The 22,864-nt window shown below is 38.3% G+C and overlaps 1 protein-coding gene across 2 annotated transcripts in view; it reads right to left on the bottom strand.

The window, feature by feature from the left end:
• The window catches only part of ALX4 (ALX homeobox 4), a 95,946-nt gene that overhangs the window by 13,384 nt on the left and 59,698 nt on the right, over positions 1 to 22,864 (bottom strand). For both annotated transcript variants that reach the window (XM_063437567.1, XM_063437566.1), the window contains exons 2-3: positions 13,821 to 14,110; positions 2,496 to 2,624 (exon numbers count right to left, since the gene is read on the bottom strand). In XM_063437567.1, the coding sequence (XP_063293637.1) occupies positions 2,496 to 2,624; positions 13,821 to 14,110 (419 nt within the window). The remainder of the gene's footprint in view (positions 1 to 2,495; positions 2,625 to 13,820; positions 14,111 to 22,864) is intronic.

Below are 22,864 nucleotides of genomic sequence, written 5' to 3'. Positions count from 1 at the left end.
AGCGCTAACAGGTGTACTCAGCACTTTACAGGTTACATTACAGTAGAGGGAGATACAGTAAGTGTAGTAGGTATACAGTGTATGTATATTTTATTTATTTAGCGCTAACAGGTGTACTTAGCACTTTACAGGTTACATTACAGTAGACGGAGGTACAGTAAGTGCAGTGGTTATACAGTGTATGTATATTTTATTTATATAGCACTAACAGGTGTACACAGCACTTTACAGGTTACATTACAGTAGACGGAGGTACAGTAAGTGCAGTGGTTATACAGTGTATGTATATTTTATTTATATAGCGCTAACAGGCGTACTCAGCACTTTACAGGTTACATTAGAGTAGAGGGAGATACAGTAAGGGCAGTAGGTATACAGTGTGTGTATATTTTATTTATATAGCGCCAACAGGTGTACTCAGCACTTTACAGGTTACATTACAGTAGAAGGAGGTACAGTAAGTGCAGTAGGTATACAGTGTATGTATATTTTATTTATATAGCACTAACAGCTGTACTCAGCACTTTACAGGTTACATTACAGCAGAGGGAGATACAGTAAGTGCAGTAGGTATACAATGTATGTATATTTTATTTATATAGAGCTAACAGGTGTACTCAGCACTTTACATGTTACATTACATTAGAGGGAGGTACAGTAAGTGCAGTAGGTATACAGTGTATGTATATTTTATTTATATAGCGCTAGCAGGTGTACTCAGTACTTTACAGGTTACATTACAGTAGAGGGAGGTACAGTAAGTGCAGAAGGTATACAGTGTAAGTATATTTTATTTACAAACTACTAACAGGTGTACTCAGCACTCTACATGTTACATTACATTAGAGGGAGGTACAGTAAGTGCAGTAGGTATACAGTGTATGTATATTTTATTTATATAGCGCTAGCAGGTGTACTCAGTACTTTACAGGTTACATTACAGTAGAGGGAGGTACAGTAAGTGCAGAAGGTATACAGTGTAAGTATATTTTATTTACAAACTACTAACAGGTGTACTCAGCACTCTACATGTTACATTACAGTAGAGGGAGGTACAGTAAGTGCAGTAGGTATACAGTGTATGTATATTTTATTTATATAGTGCTAACAGGTGTACTCAGCACTTTACAGGTTACATTACAGTAGGGGGAGGCACTGGCGTACATCCCACAGTCGCAGGGATCGCAGCTGCGACCGTGCCCGCCACTCCAGGGGGCCCGGCCACCCTACGGACCCCTGCGACCAGGTACCCGCCGCCATGTTTTGCGGCTACGGCCCGCACAGCATACCTCCGGGGCCGCACATGAAGGGGTATGTATATTATATCTATGTAGCAGTAACAAGTATACTTAACACTTTACAGGTTACTTTACAAATGGTTAGTGCAGCCTTTATATTATTATTATTTTACTATTTATATAGCGCCATCAGATTCCGTAGCGCTGTACAATATTGATATTATAATGGTTTTATAGCAGGATAGATCGCCCCTTCTTTTTATAAAAATCTCCATTTTCAGCTGACTGTTCAGGTGTTAATTGGGAGGTGGTCTTTTTTTTGTCTACTCTTAACCCCTTAAGGACCAAACTTCTGGAATAAAAGGGAATCATGACATGTCAGGCATGTCATGTGTCCTTAAGGGGTTAAAAGGGTTTTGGCAGCAGCATTGTACAGTGCTCTTGAATAAAGGTGGTGTGCTTAATAAATAATAGTAAGCCATCTGTCCACAAAACACTTGGGAAGCTTCTATGACTGTAGCAGAGAGAGTGTAAATCATTTAACTAAAACCCCTCATTTCTATTATGTTTATACACTCAATGCCAACTTAAATAAGGAGGAGAGGCACATTTTCTCTAATAAAAGTGGATACGTTCACTCTTAATCCAATTTCCGCTGTAATTCTATAGATTATAGGTGTACACAGCCAATTTGTAAAAACCTCTGTCATCATCAAAATGTAAACTGGAACTAGGAGAGATCTGTGTAGCTCAGCGGTTAGTGCCCTGACTGAAGACTCTTACATGGTTATTCAATGAAGTGAGAATTCAGAGTGAATTTTAAATTTTAGGCCAAAGTAGCCAATCAGGAAACATACCTGGTTTTTCCAATTCTGATATTTTGGCCTGAAATTTTTAATTCACTTTGAATTAGCTCTGAATTGGCAATTTAGTAAATAAGCATGTTAGGATTGTAAATCTGACCTGACCCTTTAATAACTCAGCCTCTCGATCTTCTCAGTATGATTAAGGCCTCGATTTACTATTTTTGGATACAATTTTAAAAGTATTTAATATTTTGATTATTTTAATATTTTTAATATATTGATATATATTTTTTATATATTATATATTTTTGATATTTTATTATTTGATTGAAAGCAATCATTTTAAATGTTTGTGGGGAAAATATTAACTCGTTTGAAGAGGTCATCCTAAAATATTAAATGAAAGTCTAAGTTCGGTAATAATAACAACACAGACGACTAAATAACTCACCTGGGCGTAATTCTCTGCTCGGGTTAAGAGCGGCAGCTCATAGGCCGAGGAAAAGTGAGTTCGTACTTGCTGCATCTGTCCAAACCGTTCCCTCTTTCTCCACTTTGCCCTTCGGTTCTGGAACCAAACCTTGGAAAGAAGACAAGAGTGAAAGGTGCAAATGAGGCTTGTATTATGAAAAGATTTTTGGTAGTGTTGCCGTTTGCATGTATAGCGCCTACATATTCTGGAGTGTTGTATGGTGGCAGAAGATAATTGTGACGCAAAGGAAGATGTGCTTACAAAAAGCGAATTAGAGATAGTACTAATTTACTAATCAAATAGAGAGTTGTTAGTAAATTAGAAATTATATTGAAATCTTTCTGTCTATGAAGTTCTATAGAGTAATATAAAGAATTAATAATATAGATAAAATAAACAGTGCAAGTCCTCAAAACAAGTATCTAAAAAAGCTTTAATTTTGGAGACACTGAGCGGATATATATTATCAATAATGAGTTATGAGCATTTATTAAACACATGTGAGTGTAATAATAATAATAATGTGCACGTGTCTATATTTACGATGATATGATTATACTGGTTAATATCAGGTGATTTACAGATTGGTAGCTGCAAGATTCTCCCAGAGGGTATTTACAATGTCCTACCTCCTATTAATCACCACGTGTTTATTTAATATTTCAGCACAGAAGCACGTTCATTGAGACTGTGGCCCGTACAGCATATGGCGAGCAGGCTCATCAATCAAGCACAGTTTAGCGAAGCAAGCTGGGTCTGCTAGAGAAGAGGCCCTGGGTTCCCTAAACCAGGCATATAATCTCATCATTATCTATCACTAGTGACCAGCAATGTCACCGACTGGTGCATGGAAATAACGGTGATCACTTATGATCACAGATTATACCGCACACTATTATTCTGTCATTGGCTCAGAGGACCCCAGGTCCTGTTACCAAATAGGCCCAGCTTCTTTAAATGATGCTTGATTAATGAGCATGCTAGGGATCAGCTTCACTTGGCTGAGGATCATAGGAGTTGTTTACAATCCATTGCATGTTGGAAACAATTACCCCCCTAACCTTCCCCATGCCAAATTTTACCCTCACTTCCCCAAAATCGTAAAGGCCTGCATTAACTTAGTCCTTATTAACATTACTATTACTAAAGGGATACATCAAGTACCATGACCACTTCAGTGATTTGACGGGGTCACGGTGCCTGAAGTCTGTATGTGCAGCTATGAATCGCTGCGCATGCTGAGTTTAACTCCGTTGCTGCCGGAGTTGTAACTAAAGCTCCAGCTGGCTAATATCAATTGTGTGCATATTTAAAGTGTGTCATCAGGACGCAGAGCATGCTGGTGAAAGACGTCCAATAGCAGCAGAGCTTCCCCCTCAGTGCTGCCGATGTCCTTTCCTCAGCCTGTACTCCCCCTTTATCCCTCCCTCGGCAACAAAGGGGAGAGACATCAACAGAGGAGGATCAGGCTAATAGGAGATCTTGGTCTCTGTCTGGCAGTCAACAAAGCCGGAACAGAGATACATTTCAGCTTTTTTAACCCCTTAAGGACCAAACTTCCGGAATAAAAGGGAATCATGACATGTCACACATGTCACGTGTCCTTAAGGGGTTAAGTTTGGGAGGTGAGGCAGAATTGGAAGGGGTTACTCTAAACAAAACCAATGTTTTCTTAAAATACTAAGTTCCAATAAGCACAGCGTCATGCCTGTGTCATGACTGTAATGGAGAAATTTAAAGCTGGCCATTTAAATGCCAATGCATTAAAGGACAACACAAAGCACTATTACCACTACAGACCACTGTAGTGGTTATGGTGTCTTGCGTGCTCTAACTTCCTCTCAGTGTAAGTAGTCAAAACATTGAAGTATGGATTGACAACTTGCCTGGAGTCCATTAAGTGCCTATTGAGCATCTCCTGGAGTCGGAAGCTTTAACAAAGAGCTTCTGTTAGCTCCACTGACCTTAGCTCTGCCATGCCAGGCTAGGTCAATGAGAGTGTCACCTGCCAGGCTTGGCTCAGTGGCAGAGCTTCCGGCTGTAGTGGAGGTGGCAGCAGGCACTAAGTGGACTCTCAGTAAGTTGTCAAACTGCTCTTAAATGGTTTCACTACCTCATATGCCCCAACATTTCAAATGGATAAAGAGGTACACTTTCAATTTTGGGGTGTGAGTGGGCTGTGGTCATTTGCAGGGCTGTTCTGAGACATTTTAGATTACTTACTTATAACAATTTATGTAACAAAAATATAATGTAGAACAAGAACAACGTGTCTTATTTACACAGACTGATTTCTAAACACATTTATTGCAGTTTAAATAACATTTCTGGAAGTATTGTTGCTGTAGAGCACCAGGAACTGTAGGCTGTAGTGGTGCTGCTGTTTGAATGTACCTTCAAATGTATAAACAATATCTACAATATTCTAAACAGGTACAAATAAAGAACAAACACATTCCTCAGATCTCATTCATTGTATCTCATCCTAATTATAAATAGGAGAATCATGTGGCTCTTAGAGAGATGGAGCCAAAGTTCTGTGTTCACTGTTAATACATTTTAATTGTATGTGTAACATCCACATGGGCCCCTGGAGTCTGAATTGGGTCACAGGATGGATGACAAGACAGTCAGATTAAGATAAGAACTGGGCTATTTATCTCACGGTGATATTACAGCTACTCCCCGCCCCCCCCCCCCCCCCCCCATATTTACACTTTTATTTTAGGGGGGCGGATGGAAACCTGAGATGACATTGTTAGCATCCTGCCTTGGGAAAGCAGTGAGGGATGAGAGGGTCATGTAGATTATGCTTGTTTTCATTATATTTTTAATTTCCTGCAGCCTCTGCTGTCTTTTTCCTTTGCACCTACCCCCTATTGCTCATGGGGGATGGGACGAAGGGGCAGTGGAGAGAGAGAGGTCACTGTGAATGAAGTTTAGCAAGCAGAACAAAAAAAGGATAATTATAAGAAAGCGAAGAAACAAAGGACCCATGAAACTGCAAGGCCATTGATTCAATGTATCAATTCACGGACGATGGATACAAAAAGAAAACACCAGTTTTTTTTTGTTTGTGTTTTTGCTAAACACTGATTTTTTTGTAAAAAAAACAAACTGCAAAATTTCAGCAAAAAATTGTTTCTTGTCGAGCTTGAGAATTTTCCCAAATCAGCTACTCTTGCAAAATTTAGAACCTTAGATACATGTACAGATCTGAAAAGCCACAGTCTTCTCTAAGCCACCAGCATATAAAATGAGTTACTTGTTATTATTGTTAATAAAGCCCCAATATATTTCACAGCACTCTATTTTGTAATATTTTTTCAATTAATACAATTACACTCTGACAACACTGTTTTTCACCAAACCGGCATAGACAGGGCATTTCATGCAAATTACCCTACTTTTCCCATGATTCTCTCCTTTGGTCCAATTATTTATGTTTTTATTTATTTATTTTGAGCCTGGGTTGGCTCCTATTTGATTCCAATGGGAACAAGGCTGGTGAACCCAACTAGAAAACATTTGAAAAAGCTGACGTATTAATATTCAGTAAAGTTGTGAAAATGGGTAAATAATGACACAACTTCCACAAAACAGAGAATTATGGGAAACCCTCAATAAGCATCATTCAAACTATGGTCCGGCATTAGTGCAAGAGGTTAGCCAAGAGTGTTTGCTGCTATTGCATACATATATACTTAATATAGGACCCTCTTCATATACCAATATGGATATACAATTACAGGAAAAAGCTCAACCGGAGAGGGTGTATAAGTAATGTGGTATACAGGGTTCTGGGTGCTCTCAAGGGGAAAAACCCGTCCCCAAACAGGTATGACAATAAAGTGCAACAAATGTCAACCAACACCCATATAAATGTTATACTGACCAAGAGCAGGAGAAATAACAGCCCCGACGTTTCGACCCGCAGAGGAAGGCTAGAATCTGCATTATTATATGCCCTTTGTCTTCTAGAAATCTGTATAACTTATTATGATATTGCATGAATAAAATGTATTTGCTATGTGCAAATTCTGGTGTGCCTTGGGTTCATTCTCTAATTTCTGTATACCAATGTAGATGCCATGTTTTGCTGTACACAGGACATGAAAAGGGCTGCCCCGCGGTATAAAGAAATTAATTTGTTGGAGGACAAAAAGCTAGTAATAAAGGGAAAACTCAAAGGGACTGAATAGATTTTTTTAAACTTAATATGAAGCATAAAACTGGATAAAGCAGAATCTTTGAAGGCCGGATGATCATCATTTTTATATCTATTTTATAACAACCTGCATATTCTGTACTGCTGTAAATATGGGAAAATCCTAACGAATTGTGACATATTAAGACGGACAGGCTGGAAAGGCTTTAAAGACATGCCTGAATGGGACTGATTAGTGTGATTTAGGAAACAAGCACAAGGTTAACTAAACAAAAACAAAGATTTTCAAGGAATTGACGTCCTGCAGATAGAAAACATATTTAAAAGGGGCCGTAGATAAATATATGTATCTTACTTTCAGTTCAGTATTTCACTGGGGAGGAACTCCCACACCTTTTAGTAAATAAACTGGCCTTCCGAGGGAAATCACCTTTCATTGGATTCAGTGTGGCCATGAGTGTGGAATGATCGTGTATAAGCACACGCCCACTGCGCGGTGCAGCCTGTAAGCACACTCCCGCTGCAAGGTCAATGATGTCTGGGTGCTGGGTTGAATCATATCTCCCAACATTTCAAACACACATAGACGGATATTTTGATTTTAGGGATGTGGCCAGGTTTAGGCTTCTTAGCACCAATAACAATTTATACAACTAAAATGTAATTTAAAACAAGAGAAATTTATCATATTTCCACAGACTAATTTCTAAACACATTTATTGTAGTTTAAAGACACATTGCTGGGAGTATTATTGCTGTGGAGCTCTGTTATACACTCAGACACATTACTGGGAGTATTATTGATGTGGAGCTCTGTTATACACTCAGACACATTACTGGGAGTATTATTGATGTGGAGCTCTGTTATACACTCAGACACATTACTGGGAGTATTATTGCTGTGGAGCTCTGTTATACACTCAGACACATTACTGGGAGTATTATTGATGTGGAGCTCTGTTATACACTCAGACACATTACTGAGAGTATTATTGCTGTGGAGCTCTGTTATACACTCAGACACATTACTGGGAGTATTATTGCTGTGGAGCTCTGTTATACACTCAGACACATTACTGGGAGTATTATTGCTGTGGAGCTCTGTTATACACTCAGACACATTACTGGGAGTATTATTGGTGTGCAGCTCTGTTATACACTCAGACACATTACTGGGAGTATTATTGCTGTGGAGCTCTGTTATACACTCACACACATTACTGGGAGTATTATTGCTGTGGAGCTCTGTTATACACTCAGACACATTACTGGGAGTATTATTGCTGTGGAGCTCTGTTATACACTCAGACACATTACTGGGAGTATTATTGGTGTGCAGCTCTGTTATACACTCAGACACATTACTGGGAGTATTATTGCTGTGGAGCTCTGTTATACACTCAGTCACATTACTGGGAGTATTATTGGTGTGCAGCTCTGTTATACACTCAGACACATTACTGGGAGTATTATTGCTGTGGAGCTCTGTTATACACTCAGTCACATTACTGGGAGTATTATTGTGGTGGAGCTCTGTTATACACTCAGTCACATTGCTGTGAGTATTATTGCTGTGGAGCTCTGTTATACACTCAGTCACACCAACAATATGGAGCTCTTAGAAAAGAGGGACATTATTGTTATTTTATTATACATTGGGTGGACTAACAGACATGTAATTTTAACCAGACAATTGGACGTACAAGAACAGAGAGGTGGAGGGCCCTGCTCAATGAGCTTACATTCTAGAGGATTGAAAAGAGCGATAAAGTGATTTGATCACTATATAGGGACTGTCCCTTCTAAATAGGGACACCTGGGAGGCATGGGTTGTACCCATCTAAACCCTTCTCAATTCTAAGCAGAACAGAAGATCATAAATTTTTCAGCCACATTACAGAAAGGGTCAAGTTAGCTATTATGTAGAGTTTCTGTTAGAAATTACATTATAGTTAATTATTTATTATTTATTAAAGTGTGAATTACCTTTACAAAAGGTTATGACACCATGGCAAGATAGTTTTCCCCTCTGTTTCGCAAATTGCAAAACTAAGGCTCTAAAATTCAAGGAGCGTTTATATCTGACTTGAATAATTTCTTCAAATCAGTAATTTGCTTAAATGTAGGGACTTTCCCGATTTCAGGGTCCTGCAACGAGTTCCAACTTTGTTCACCGATGTCCTGCTTTTGAAGACACTGGGGAACTGTCTTCAGAAAGCATAGTCATGCGACACGTCCGCTAAGCTCCAAGCACTAAGACCATGAAACAGTAAACCATCTATTTTGTAACAAAAATAACAAAATGTGGGTTCCCAGAAAAACATTAAAAAATAATATCCATGTAATATAGTCAGAGAATAAGGATCCAAGATAAGGAGAGCAATGTTTAACTATATAAATGATAGAGATATGAAAGGTACTGCGTTATTAATGAAGACCAGGGGAAGATAGATTTGTTGCTTGAAACAAGGGTAAAGCTAGCTGTCTCGATAGATATTAAATCTCCATTTATCCTGAAAGAGAACGGATCTGCAAAGAAAGCTTTATAAATATCCACACGCAGGACAGAGGTCAATCCACAGATGAGGAAGATCAACTGAAAGTCTCGAAATTAAAAGAGTGGGCGAAATAGGAAATATCAGTAATTATTGAAGAAAAATATATATTTTGTAGATTGTTCCCTGCTGAATAAAGCAAAGGAACTCCCAACGCACAAATGCCTGATCCAAGGGCTGCGCAGACTTATAGAATATTTTCCTTTCGTTTTTTTTTTCCTTTCCTTTTTTTTTTTTTTTAAATTTGGATAAAGTGAAATCATTATCAAATAATTGATGTTAAAGTCCCTGAAAAATATTGAGACGTTTTGGTAGGTTTAATGAAAGGGAATCCATTATAGGAACTTCAACTGACTCTTATTTTGTAATTGTAAATAAGATAAATACAATAAAACTAATAAGGATTTTAACTATAGACTCACATTACAGTCCCTATGTTTGCTGCAAAACCACAAGATAATCTAGGAAGTGGCTGAAAGCACTTGGCCAATCCTGTTGCTCTCATTGCTGTTTATATCTCTCTTGCACAGGAGCAATTTATAAGATTTGTAATACAGTTGTTGCTGTAGCATATGGCAGAGACGGCTTTGAGGTCAGCTACTACAATTATTCACAGGCTACTTATTAACCAATAAAGTGGATTATGGCTTTTTAAAAATATATAGAAAACCATAAAGTTTACCTCCCCAAGGTTGACCTAAATTTTGAAATTCTGTTTTCAATTCACCAAGAAAACCGAGCAGAGCCTCGTCTAAGAAAATTATTTCATTGCATTGCTACTAAATTTATTTCAAAGGTTACTCCAAACTCCATGACTACTTCAGTTATTTGAAGTGGTTATGGTGCCTGGAGTATGTATATGCAGCATTTCGCTGTGAATGAAGCACACGTGGAGATTAACCACTCTGCTGCCGGAGGTGTAACCCTTCTCTAGCAGCGTAGTTTCATTAAGTGTCATTAGCTAATTAATTCTAATATTCTGTTCAAAATTGGTGTCTAACGCCACCACACACAGCTTGCTGGTACCAGACAGCCAATCGTAGCAGGCCCCTTACTCATGCTATCCTTGTCCTCCTCTGAACCCACCCTCACTGATTTCCCTACTTCTTCAGCAAGGGGGAGTGAAATCAGAGGAGGAAGATCGGACTGAGGGAGAACTTGGCCTCATCGCTAGAGCGTAAGGTGATTTTAGAAGTTTTTTTTTGTTTGTTTTTTGTGTTTTTTTTAAAACACTGATTTTTGGTTGAAGTAACCCTTTAACAGCAGAGCACAGTTTATAAGGTGATTACTAAATTTGGTTTACTCTTGCTTTTTTGGCGGTAAAAATACTTATAGATGTTTTCAACAATTCAACCAAAGGCAGAAATCAGAATCAATAACAAATTCAAAAGTAAGAAATCAGACTGACTGATTAAAAACCAGTAAAAAAAACAAAAAACAAACTAAATGTACTCCATCACATATTAAAAAGAGACCATATAGCCCTACATAACAATGGCTGGCATTTAAAGATGGTGGGATACTAGAGTCTTTCCCAGAATATGAATTTGCCACCTGACTTTCTGGGATCCAACCTATTCAACACCGTAAACCTATAGCTACACATATCTGGGACATAACCACCACTTTAAAGAGGTTCAGCTAAACCTCCAATGACAGTTCTAGAAGGTAGGACCATACACAAGCCTGTCTTTTAGGGCCTCCATGAGCTGACGTCCCAAAGCAAAGCCAATGGGTGATGTCAGAAATCTTGTTAGAACAGTCTAAACATATCTGAAAATGGAGCAGTTTTCAGGTCATGTCAAAATCATTGACATGATTCGTTTCTCAACCTTCCAGCCACATTTCTAGCCGTCAGTAAGTGGGAATCTAAATGGCAGAACTACTCATCATGACAGACACAACATGATTTTTTCCAACACACACTTACCATTAATCCTTAACACAACAATACATTTATTTTACTTTATTGCAACAAAAAGCTGCCTCCGTGGACTAGCCTCCACCGTGGTAGTCCAGAAAGAGCTTGATCCCTTCTACTGCACCTTTGATATTTATATGTTTTTTTTTATCACTGCAAGCACTCATCCAGTGCTAATGAATTGTGAGTGAAATGTATAAAAACCATTAACAATGAAAATAGTTTTACGAATTGTTTTCTTATTCGTGCCTCCTCTGGGAGAACGCTTTCATTTAACCCTTCGGGACCACTTCTTACGATTTAGGAATGCATGGGAACTGTAATAGTATATAGAATTTAAGATTTTTGTCTGCTGCTGGTTACATTAAACTACAGCAAACTGAGCTCAATGAAGCAGTGAGCTGAGCTATAAAGTAAAGCCATATTTAACTCACTACGCCAGGTCAGAATAGTAGTAATATCCATAGGGGCGTCATCGTAAAACCTCATAACAAATTAACAGTGATCATGAATTGTTTCGTTGGATAGGATTACGGCTATTACATACGTATGTAGCTGAACAAACTTAAAAACATGAGAAAAATAAATCCAGTTCACTGGCACAATATTTTTTTTTTTATTTGATGCTTTGATAAATGAAAAAATAATGTAAAACAATTTTTTCAGGATTTTCTTTTAAGGAAAATTCTATCCCCCCCCCCCCCCCACCTTTGTTGTGGTTTAAGGAACACTATAGGGTCAGGAACCACAAACATTTATTCCTGATTCAATAATGTTTAACCCATCATTGAGGTGGTTTGCCACCCCCCCCCCTTAGATCCCCTATAAAAGTTTAAAACTCACCTTATGTCCAGCGCCGCTTTCCCATGCATCTCTATGAGGAAAATTTAGCATCTCCATGCAGAGCGTGGGGACACTCAACATCAGGGCTGCTTTTTCGGCAGCACTGACCCAGGAAGCACTTCCAGTTGCCATCTGAGGAGTGGCCACTTGAAAGTGTCCATAGAGGCAATGTAAACACTGCTTTTTCTCCGAAAAGGCAGTGTTTACATGAAAAAAGCCTGAAGGGAACTATTATACTCACAGAACAACTACATTAAACTGGAGTTGTTCTGGTGACTATAGTGTCCCTTTAAGGAGAAAGGTTTGAGGGGAGGACATGGGTGGCACTGAGGGGAGACGCAGGCCAGCATTGTCTGCCTGGTGCCAGATCATACCTACACATTGTGTTAGAATCAAAAATACACAAAACCATATTCAAACTCATTCCTCCCCGATATAGTTGTTAATTTGCATATGGAGTTGTGAGATGATGTCAGAATTAGTAAGGGAATACATGATTTTAACTATTTTAATCCCTTTATCCTTTTATTTGCTTACATAGTGTACAGACTGCTCCCAGAGGCTCAAACCATTCAGTAAAAACTATAATGTTTCAAACTGCAACAATGGCAAAACAAAAACAGAACACAGACACAATCATGGAATGGCTGGCTGCATTTGGCCTGCTTAGGGGGGCACCAACAAATTTCCCAATTTTAGATCAAACAACCAGCAAACTCCACTCCCTTTCTTAATTTTTACATATATATTTTTATATTAATTCTGCAAGAACGATAATAATAATATAAGGCCTCAGTTACAAAGTATTGTTTCATTTTGTGCCCCGTTCCCCTTGCCAGCCCTCCTTTGGACTTAATACAAAGCAAGGATATCAAGTGGCAAAAAATGGGTTATCTTTACCCAGCCTAACTTTCGTATAAATAACACGTAAGAAATATAACTGTAAAAAAATAGAATGTAAGCAGTTTCATGGGGGAAACCTAGAGTGATTCCAACTATTTAAATCTTTATTTGTATTGCAATTCATTTTAAATATATACAAACATCACATAACGGCGAATAATCACAAACATAAACGCATACGGGACGGAATCCTTCATGATTTCTCTTAAATAATAAAAAAAAAAAAAAAATTTGGGACTTTGATACACGATCCTTATTCAATGCAAATGGAGCAACATTCGCACAGCTCGGAGACATCATTTTATTTCAACAATATAACAGGTAAACATGTTGTTCTAAAACAACTGGGTCGATTTATTGTACCCGTAAAGAGCCATGTAGCACGTAAAATGGGTTAGACTCAGTCAGACTAGTCTGCTAGCTTGCTGACTTCATAGCGTAATGTAACACTTCCAGCGTTAGTTTTTTCCAACATAAGTACCGAGTTTGTGTAAGGCCAGAAGAAAACGTTAAAAGTATTTACCTATATATTGTCCTTTGGCACCACAGAATAGACGGTCTACGTCACCGTATAATCTGCTCATTTTAAGGTTATATTAGTGTAATAGAATATCAATTCCTTAAGGTGTTAATATTGGTACTCTTTTTACTGCGCCATAGATCGGTCAAAAAAAAAAAGTTACAAAGATTTTTTTTAAATGTACATAAAATAAGGAAAAAAAGATGTTGTGGACATGTTACTAAACTTCCAAAGAAAGCATTTAGATTTTTCTTTTTACAGCTTACTGCGAATTATCTTATTTTATAGCAGTAGGTCTACTCTAAGGCATCCAATACATTTTTTTATTTTTATTATTATTGTTATTTTTTTGGGTGGAGGCATGTTGGTCAACATATTACGAATCATCATGTACCTGCACTCTGGCTTCTGTTAGGTCAGTCCGCATGGCCAACTGTTCCCGAGCGTAGACATCAGGGTAGTGCGTCTTTTGGAAGACTTTTTCCAACTCTTCCAGCTGGTAGCTGGTAAATGTAGTCCTGTTCCTTCGTTTCTTTCCTTTGTTGCTTTCAGATTCAGTCTTATCGATGGGCAGATCTCCACTCCCTCTGTCTTGGGATCCTTTTCCTGAAGTCTCCTTGCTGGTCATGTAACCACTCTCCATTCCTGGTGGGTCACTGTTTGGAGTCAGGGAGCTCTCTTTGGCTAAAAAAACAAGATACAATTAATTACAAAGTGGTCACACTGATAATACGATGGGGTAACATAGATATCAGTAAGCATTCCACTGGTCCATATAGTCTTCCACATTGTCATCTACATATAGGCACACTTTACATACACACATATTGTAGGTGCCATCACAAGACAATAATGTGCATGTTCAATGGTAAACTGTTCGTATGACGTTTCTCTGCTTATTTTGAATGAGTTCCCAGTAGTAAAAAAAAAGCCACAGTTAGTATAGGTCACTGAGTTAATGCACCAACTGCAATACCCGCTCTACTCTCAGTTACAGATTTTGTCCCAGAAATGTCATCCTAGACTTATATTCTTTTATCCTTAATGATAAAATAAGCAGCAGTAAGTTGGACATAGTTAAAAACAAGTGAAAATCTCTACTTTATGGTGAATGTATTTATGAACGAATTGTAGCAAACTGAGATCCAAATGGCAGAACCATCCAATCTGCTGCTCTGGTTGAGTTGGACTTTTTCTTCCAGATCAGATATGTTTGGCTTAGTTTCAGATTTCAATTCAGTACAATTCACTCTTTAGTGATTGTGCGGAGGAGGACTGACTATGATGCTGCAAGTTCTAGATTGTAACATATATGATATAGAAGAACTTCCCAGCTTATTTTTCCAGCTGGGTATACTTGCCCTAAAATGTGTGTCTTCCTTTTCTCTTCCCGAGAACGGAATAAGCCTCTTTTTTTCTATTCTTGCTCATTTGCCATGAATCTCTTTGTTTGAGTTTCTAAGTGTCTGTGTGGGGGATTCCTGTATTCTAGATATCCATCACAGGCCACCTTATAAGGTGTGTTTTCAACATGACTACACCAAGTTTTTCTTTCTCAGTTCTGCCGGAAAATCCTTCCTCCCTTTTCCCCCCATTGCATGATGCATTAGGGTTATAGTTCACTAAAATCAAATGTTCCCATAGCTTAAGGATTTAGGACCAAGACTTCAAGACTCAACTTTCCGTGACCTTGGAAAGGTAATTTTTATCTTTCTGTGCCTACAGCAGCACATTAGATTGTCAGCTCCTCTGGTGGTGGTGATTCATTACAGACAAAATGAGCGCACTAAAGTAAAATGGATGGATCCACAAAGCTGAAGAGGATTTATTTAATCCCTCCAGCGCTGTTGGGGCCCAGCATCTACAATGTACTTTCTTATCTATCAAAATTTATGAGCGTATTGTTGGAAGGTCCATCCAAGACAGGGCTCAGCTCATGGTATTGATAGATTGAATCAGAAAAGCTGCTGCCACATTATATTAAGAACTGTCTATCGGTGGATTTAACATGTTTCACAATGTTCAACTGTTTTTAAAGGAATACTCCAGTTAGTTATACTGGATGGGTTTATATTATTAAATGGACACCCCAGGCTCCTACACACGTTAGCTGCTCTGTGTAGGTTAGGTTACAGCTAGTTATACTGGGTGGGTTTATATTATTAAAGGGATACTCCAGGCTCCCACACACGTTAGGTGCACTGTGTAGGTTAGGTTACAGCTAGTTATACTGGGTGGGTTTATATTATTAAAGGGACACTCCAGGCTCCTACACACGTTAGCTGCTCTGTGTAGGTTAGGTTACAGTTATACTGGGTGGGTTTATATTATTAAAGGGACACTCCAGGCTCCTACACACGTTAGCTGCTCTGTGTAGGTTAGGTTACAGTTAGTTATACTGGGTGGGTTTATATTATTAAAGGGATACTCCAGGCTCCCACACACGTTAGCTGCTCTGTGTAGGTTAGGTTACAGTTATACTGGGTGGGTTTATATTATTAAAGGAACACTCCAGGCTCCTACACACGTTAGCTGCTCTGTGTAGGTTAGGTTACAGCTAGTTATACTGGGTGGGTTTATATTATTAAAGGGACACTCCAGGCTCCCACACATGTTAGGAGCACTATGTAGGTTAGGTTACAGTTAGTTATACTGGGTGAGTTAATATTATTAAAGGGACACTCCAGGCTCCCACACATGTTAGGAGCACTATGTAGGTTAGGTTACAGTTAGTTATACTGGGTGAGTTAATATTATTAAAGGGACAATCCGGGCGGAAGCCAAAGGATTAAAATTCACTATAAGGTTTAATTGGCATGTACTATTCACTGTGGCAGCCATATTTCTTCCTATGCTTTTGCTTGGGCAGTGGCGATTGGTGAAAAGTGTCAGAATTAATGTCCGCTCACTGATATTTACAGTGGGGGCTGCAAAAAGCACTGTAGGAGGCAGGGAAGATGAGCACCGCGTACCGAACTTCAAGGTGACACCATTCAAAAACTACTCAACACATTCATTAAGGTCTTTTCACGTTTGCTTCTATCAAAGTTTGAAATCATCGTTAATGCGGCAACGTCACATTGTCATTTTATTACTGCATCTTTTTTTTCTCCCCCTATTTCCCCTTGATTTTTTATTTTTTTTTTACATTCACTTTAGTTTGTGTTTGTTTTTATTACCAAACATAAAGTGGTGAATACTATGTGTTACGTTGAGCATGATCTTTGGCATTCTTTGGCAGATTAAAGATTGATTTCCGATATCAAGCTAATTTATTCACAGTCCACCAGTCAAAATAATCCCGCAGAAGGGCAAAGTGCAGACATTATGGACAGAGGAGAGCAAAATGGTGGCGCTCAGATATTGAGATTTAGAACAAGGAAGGAAATATATTAATGATAAATAAAGGTGAATGGTAAGGAGGGAATCTAGACATTAAGATACTAGGGGCATATGAAAAGAAAACCAACCAGACAAACAAAAAACATCACAGTTTAATTTGAGGATAATTTTGGCTCAAACTACTAAGTTATTAAACCATTGCAACTGTTGCAGATCTAAGAGAGATGGCAAGATGCTTGCTATATTACCATAAGTCACATCCTTATTGGGCTCAATAAATAGCGAGTCAGAGAGAATGAATAAACACTCTTAAACCATTACGTAATGCCACTGCTATAAAGTAAATTTATTAACATACCCAAAATGCTTACAATTAGTACCTGGCTGGTTCAGTAGGCTCCTGTGGATTCAATGTTGACACCGTGTATTTTTTTATAATTTTCTGCAAAATTTTAAAACTTACAAAGAGATATGGTATTTTGAAGTGATTATATTAGAAGAGAGTTAAAGATTTGTTTAACTACATTTAGGTATGAAACAGGACTACTGATACTTCATGGGTAACTAAAAGATTATTTTGTTTAACTCCTTATTGACCAAACTTCTGGAATAAAAGGGAATCATGACGTGTCACACATGTCATGTGTCCTTAAATTAAAGCGGTTCTGTCACACCACATCAAAAATGAGTTTTTCATAAAGATAGAATTTCAATCAAATACTCTGATTGGCTGTGCTGGAACTTCACTGAAATTCGAACCCAGTAAAATATACGGAGACAAAGTCTCGGTATTTTTCCTGTGCTTGACAAGATTGACAAAAAGGCAGAGTTACTGCTGTCAAGCTCGTCATTTACCCCAACCGTCACCAGTGATGGCTTTATGGAAAAAAAGCTATCTCTATGGAGGATCCCGTGACCTTGTGACCTTAATGATGTACTCTCGTGCATGTGCGAGAGTACAGTGGCAGCGCTAATGTCGGCTCTTGGCAGCTAAAGCGGTGGGAGCTGAAAATGACTAGATGGAAGAGGATGGCTGCGCACACGAAACACAGGTTCAGATAATCTCTTCATTCCCTCCCCCATGTCCACAGGACCCCCCAGCGGCGATATCCCCATCGGGGGTCTTTGCAAATTATGCAAAGCCCCCAGAGGGTGACAGAGCCGTTTTCATTTTTTATTTTTTATTTCTGACTCAGCTTCTTTTCTTGTATTTACTTTGTTCTGTATTGATTTAAGGCTACGCTGGCACAGCCTGGCATCTGATGTAAATTCCAAATGTCCCGTGATTCATGAACACACATACAGGTAATTTCAGGAAATCGTGGAAAAATAATGCTAAGACAGATCACCTCAAAAACACAGTGGTAAATGTGTATTATACTAAACTCTGCAACATATCTAAACCACATAAGCACTTTGGCAACATTTCCTAAGGCGAGGAGACACATGTAATATACTTATTAATTTGTCCCACTTAGTGTTTGTTATTGTTATATATTTCATCTCCTAATGAAGAGTAGGAGTAAACACACACATGATTACTTTGTATTTTTTAGAGACACTGAGTTTAAAAAGAAGGATAGGTTAAGTCAACTTCACTGATAAGGCAGCAAACTGCATCAGAAGATGACATAGAGGGAGGTGAGCCACACAGAACAATTCTGAATGTATTTATTGTAGATGCAAGGAGCCTATCAACTCTACTGACACAACCGCTAGGTTAGGCCGCAGAGATTTTGTTGCTTAGAGTGTCCCTTTAACTGTGTTATGCCAGAAACATGATATTTTTTTTTAAAGATTATGTTATTGAGATAAATTGTGCGTCTGACCAAAGTGGACCTGAAGATGGCCATCGCCATAGAACAATGGTAAGCCTGCAGATGACTAATTAAGACATTACAAAATAAAATATACACACAAGTCATAATAATACAAAATATGATGAACATTTTCTATAACAGGACATTCTAGGTATCTGCACAGTTAGGTACAGTGTGTAGTATAGGTTACAGCTCATTTTGTACATAGAATAGAATGTGACGGCAGATAAGAACCATTCAGCCCATCTAGTCTGAACAATTTTCTAAATACTTTCATTAGTCTTTGAAAACACACTTCTTCAGGAAAGCATATTACCCCACTCCCTCTAGGATGTAAGCTCATTGAGCAGGGCCCTCAACACCTCTGTTCCTGTGCGTCCATTTGTCTGGTTACAATTACATGTCTGTTATTCCACCCATTGTACAGCGCTACGGAATTTGCTGGCGCTATATAAATAATAAAATAATAATAATAATAATAATAATAATAATAATTAGTCCCTGGCCTTATCTTATAGCTAGGATAGCCTTATGCCTATCCCTTGCATGCTTAAACTAATTCACTGTGTAAACCTCTACAACTTCAGCTGGGAAGCTATTCCATGCATCCACTACCCTCTCAGTAAAGTAATACTTCCTGATATTATTTTTAAACCTTTGTCCCTCTAATTTAAGACTATGTCCTCTTGTTGTGGTAGTTTTTCTTCTTTTAAATATAGTCTCCTCCTTTACTGTGTTGATTCCCTTTATGAATTTAAATGTTTCTATCATATCCCCCCTGTCTCGTCTTTCCTCAAAGCTATACATGTTAAGATCCTTTAACCTTTCCTGGTACGTTTTATCCTGCAATCCATGAACAAGTTTAGAAGCCCTTCTCTGAACTCTCTCTAAGGTATCAATATCCTTCTGAAGATACGGTCTCCAGTACTGTATACTATACTCCAAGTGAGGTCTCACCAGTGTTCTGTACAACGGCATGAGCACTTCCCTCTTTCTACTGCTAATACCTCTCCCTATACAACCAAGCATTCTGCTAGCATTTCCTGCTGCTCTATTACAGTCTCTGCCTACCTTTAAGTCATCAGAAATAATCACCCCTTTCCTCAGATGTTGAGGTTAGGACTCTATCAAATATTCTGTACTCTGCCCTTGGGTTTTTACGTCCAAGATGCATTATCTTGCACTTATCCACATTAAATGTCAGTTGCCACAACTCTGACCATTTTTCTAGTTGACCTAAATCATTTGCCATTTGGCTTATCCATCCTGGAACATCAACCCTGTTTGATATCTTAATATCATCAGCAAAAAGACACACCTTACCATCAAGACTGCTGCAATATCACTAATAAAAATATTAAAGAGAATGGGTCCAAGTACAGATCCCTGAGGTACCCCACTGGTGACAAGCCCAAGCTTCGAATATACTCCATTGACTACAACCCTCTGTTGCCTGTCACTCAGCCACTGCCTTACCCATTCAACAATATTGGAATCCAAACTCAAAGATTGCAGTTTATTGATAAGCCTTCTATGTGCAACCGTGTCAAAAGCCTTACTGAAATCTAGGTACGCAATGTCTACTGCACCACCCTGATCCATTATTTTAGTTACCCAATCAAAAAAAATAATAATCAATGATTAGTTTGGCATGATCTCCCTGAAGTAAACCAATGTTGTCTCTGATCTTGAAATCCATGTGATTTTAGATGTTCAACAATCCTATCCTTTAACATGCTTTCCATTACTTTCCCCACTATTGAAGCAGACAATTGAACTACCACTCCCAGAAACCACTGCTGCATCCCTCAATCAATTATAGAATAAGATCAGCCGTGCTATAGTAAATTAAGAAAGCATTGTGAACGTTGTGGATTAGTAAGCACTCACTTAAGATGCTGCACAACTTGGTGTCATGCAGCAAATGCAGGGACTTCAAATATATGCTTATTATTATTTTTAGCAGTTTTCTTTAAATATTTGTTTTTGTTTCAATGCACTATAATAATATATCTATATATTGTTTTAATGCACTGTATAATATTTCCATATTATACAGCGTCAGTTGGATCATTAACGTATGCACCGACACAGTGTTTATCCCTCGCATTCAGTAACTCCAGTGTTACGTTCTCAAAGCCAGGAGGAGAAAATACTACAGTAAAACGGTATGTGGGCTTAATGTGACAATACTGAGGAGAAGCAGTGTACCATCTCTCTGATAACCTGTTAACTAGGCCATAACTCTGTCCTTTGAGGCCCTGACGGCTGATAACAGGACTTTGAATTGTTGAAAAAGACAGACAGTGGGCTCTGAAAAATCCAAGTACTGGGTCCTCTCACAGGAATGAATCAAAGGCAATAAAAGCGGGCAATGAAAAAATATCTTGCAGATAAGAAGCTCGTGATGACAGATCTTTACCTAACAGGATCTGCTAAAAGTTTTTCCACAAGCAAAGCACTGTGCTGCACATGTTATCGGCTGGATAGTAGTAGTGATTGTCAGCTCTTCAGCCCAATACCAGACACCTTCTGTATTATATATTTTATTCCAGGTTGTATACTATTATTTTTTTTATTATATCTATAAATTCAGGAGGAGTACAAAAATCAAAAGCATGTAACAAACCACCCAAACACCGTTAACACAAATTATGATGATACAATCAAGATGGCAAATGTATAATATATTTATGATGATACAATCACGATGGATCATAGATGATCCTATTGGTCAATTAGATAATGGTAATGATGAGATTGGTCGAACATTAAGCATCATATGGGAATTTGGGTACTTCCTGACTTTAGACACATGGAAATATAGATTTTGAAACACATCAGAATATGAATAGTTTAAGAATACTTGGGAGGTAGGAAATTGAGAAGGCAGAGGGAGACCCAGTAGGGTGCCAATTAAGCCTTTTTATATCACTAGTAATGCCATAAGAGAAACCTGTTTATAAAAGGGGTGAGCCAAGAGCCAATATGGAAAGGGGTCACTGAGGGCTGGCCATTTAATATTATCATCGTTAGCATTTCAATAGCACCAACATATTCCGCAGCACTTTCAAATTATAAAATGAGGATATCTAACAACAGGTAACGTAGCAGAGACAAGAGAAGAAGGCTTTGCTCAAATCTATGCTTGCAATCTATGAATATAGATACATATATTAATCTATTCACACTTTGAATAACCCTTAAAGGAACACTATAGTCACGTAAACAACTTTAGCTTAATGAAGCAGTTTTGGTGTATAGATCATGCTTCTCAGGTTTCACTGCTCAATTCTCTGCCATTTAGGAGTTAAATCCTTTGTTTCTGTTTATGCAGCCCTAGCCACACCTCCCCTGGCTCTGACTGACACAGCCTGCATGAAAAAAACTGGTTTCACTTTCAATCAGATGTCATTTACCTTAAACAATTTTTTCTCTTGCTCTGTAAATTAAACTTTAATCACACACAAGAGGCACTTGCAGGGTCTAGCAAGCTATTAACATAGCAGGGGATAAGCAAATCTAAATTAAACAGAACTTGTAATAAAAGAAGGATAAACATTAGATGACTCTTTACAGGAAGTGTTTATAAAGGCTGTGCAAGTCACATGCAGGCAGGTGTGACTAGGGTTAATAAACAAAGTGATTTTACTCCTAAATAGAAACATAGAAATATAGAATGTGACGGCAGATAAGAACCATTCGGCCCATCTAGTCTGCCCAATTTTCTAAATACTTTCATTAGTCCCTGGCCTTATCTTATAGTTAGGATAGCCTTATGCCTATCCCACTCATGCTTAAACTCCTTTACTGTGTTAACCTCTACCACTTCAGCTGGAAGGCTATTCCATGCATCCACTACCCTCTCAGTAAAGTAATACTTCCTGATATTATTTTTAAACCTTTGTCCCTCTAATTTAAGACTATGTCCTCTTGTTGTGGTAGTTTTTCTTCTTTTAAATATAGTCTCCTCCTTTACTGTGTTGATTCCCTTTATGTATTTAAATGTTTCTATCATATCCCACCTGTCTCGTCTCTCCTCCAAGCTATACATGTTAAGATCCTTTAACCTTTCCTGGTAAGTTTTATCCTGCAATCCATGAACCAGCTTAGTAGCCCTTCTCTGAACTCTCTCTAAGGTATCAATATCCTTCTGAAGATACGGTCTCCAGTACTGCGTACAATACTCTAAGTGAGGTCTCACCAGTGTTCTGTACAATGGCATGAGCACTTCCCTCTTTCTACTGCTAATACCTCTCCCTATACAACCAAGCAT

The sequence above is a fragment of the Pelobates fuscus genome, chromosome 12 (assembly GCF_036172605.1).
Source record: "Pelobates fuscus isolate aPelFus1 chromosome 12, aPelFus1.pri, whole genome shotgun sequence".
NCBI classification, from domain to species: domain Eukaryota; kingdom Metazoa; phylum Chordata; class Amphibia; order Anura; family Pelobatidae; genus Pelobates; species Pelobates fuscus.
The sequence above is the reverse complement of the archived record's forward strand: the minus strand, read 5'-3'. Positions and strand labels throughout refer to the sequence as shown.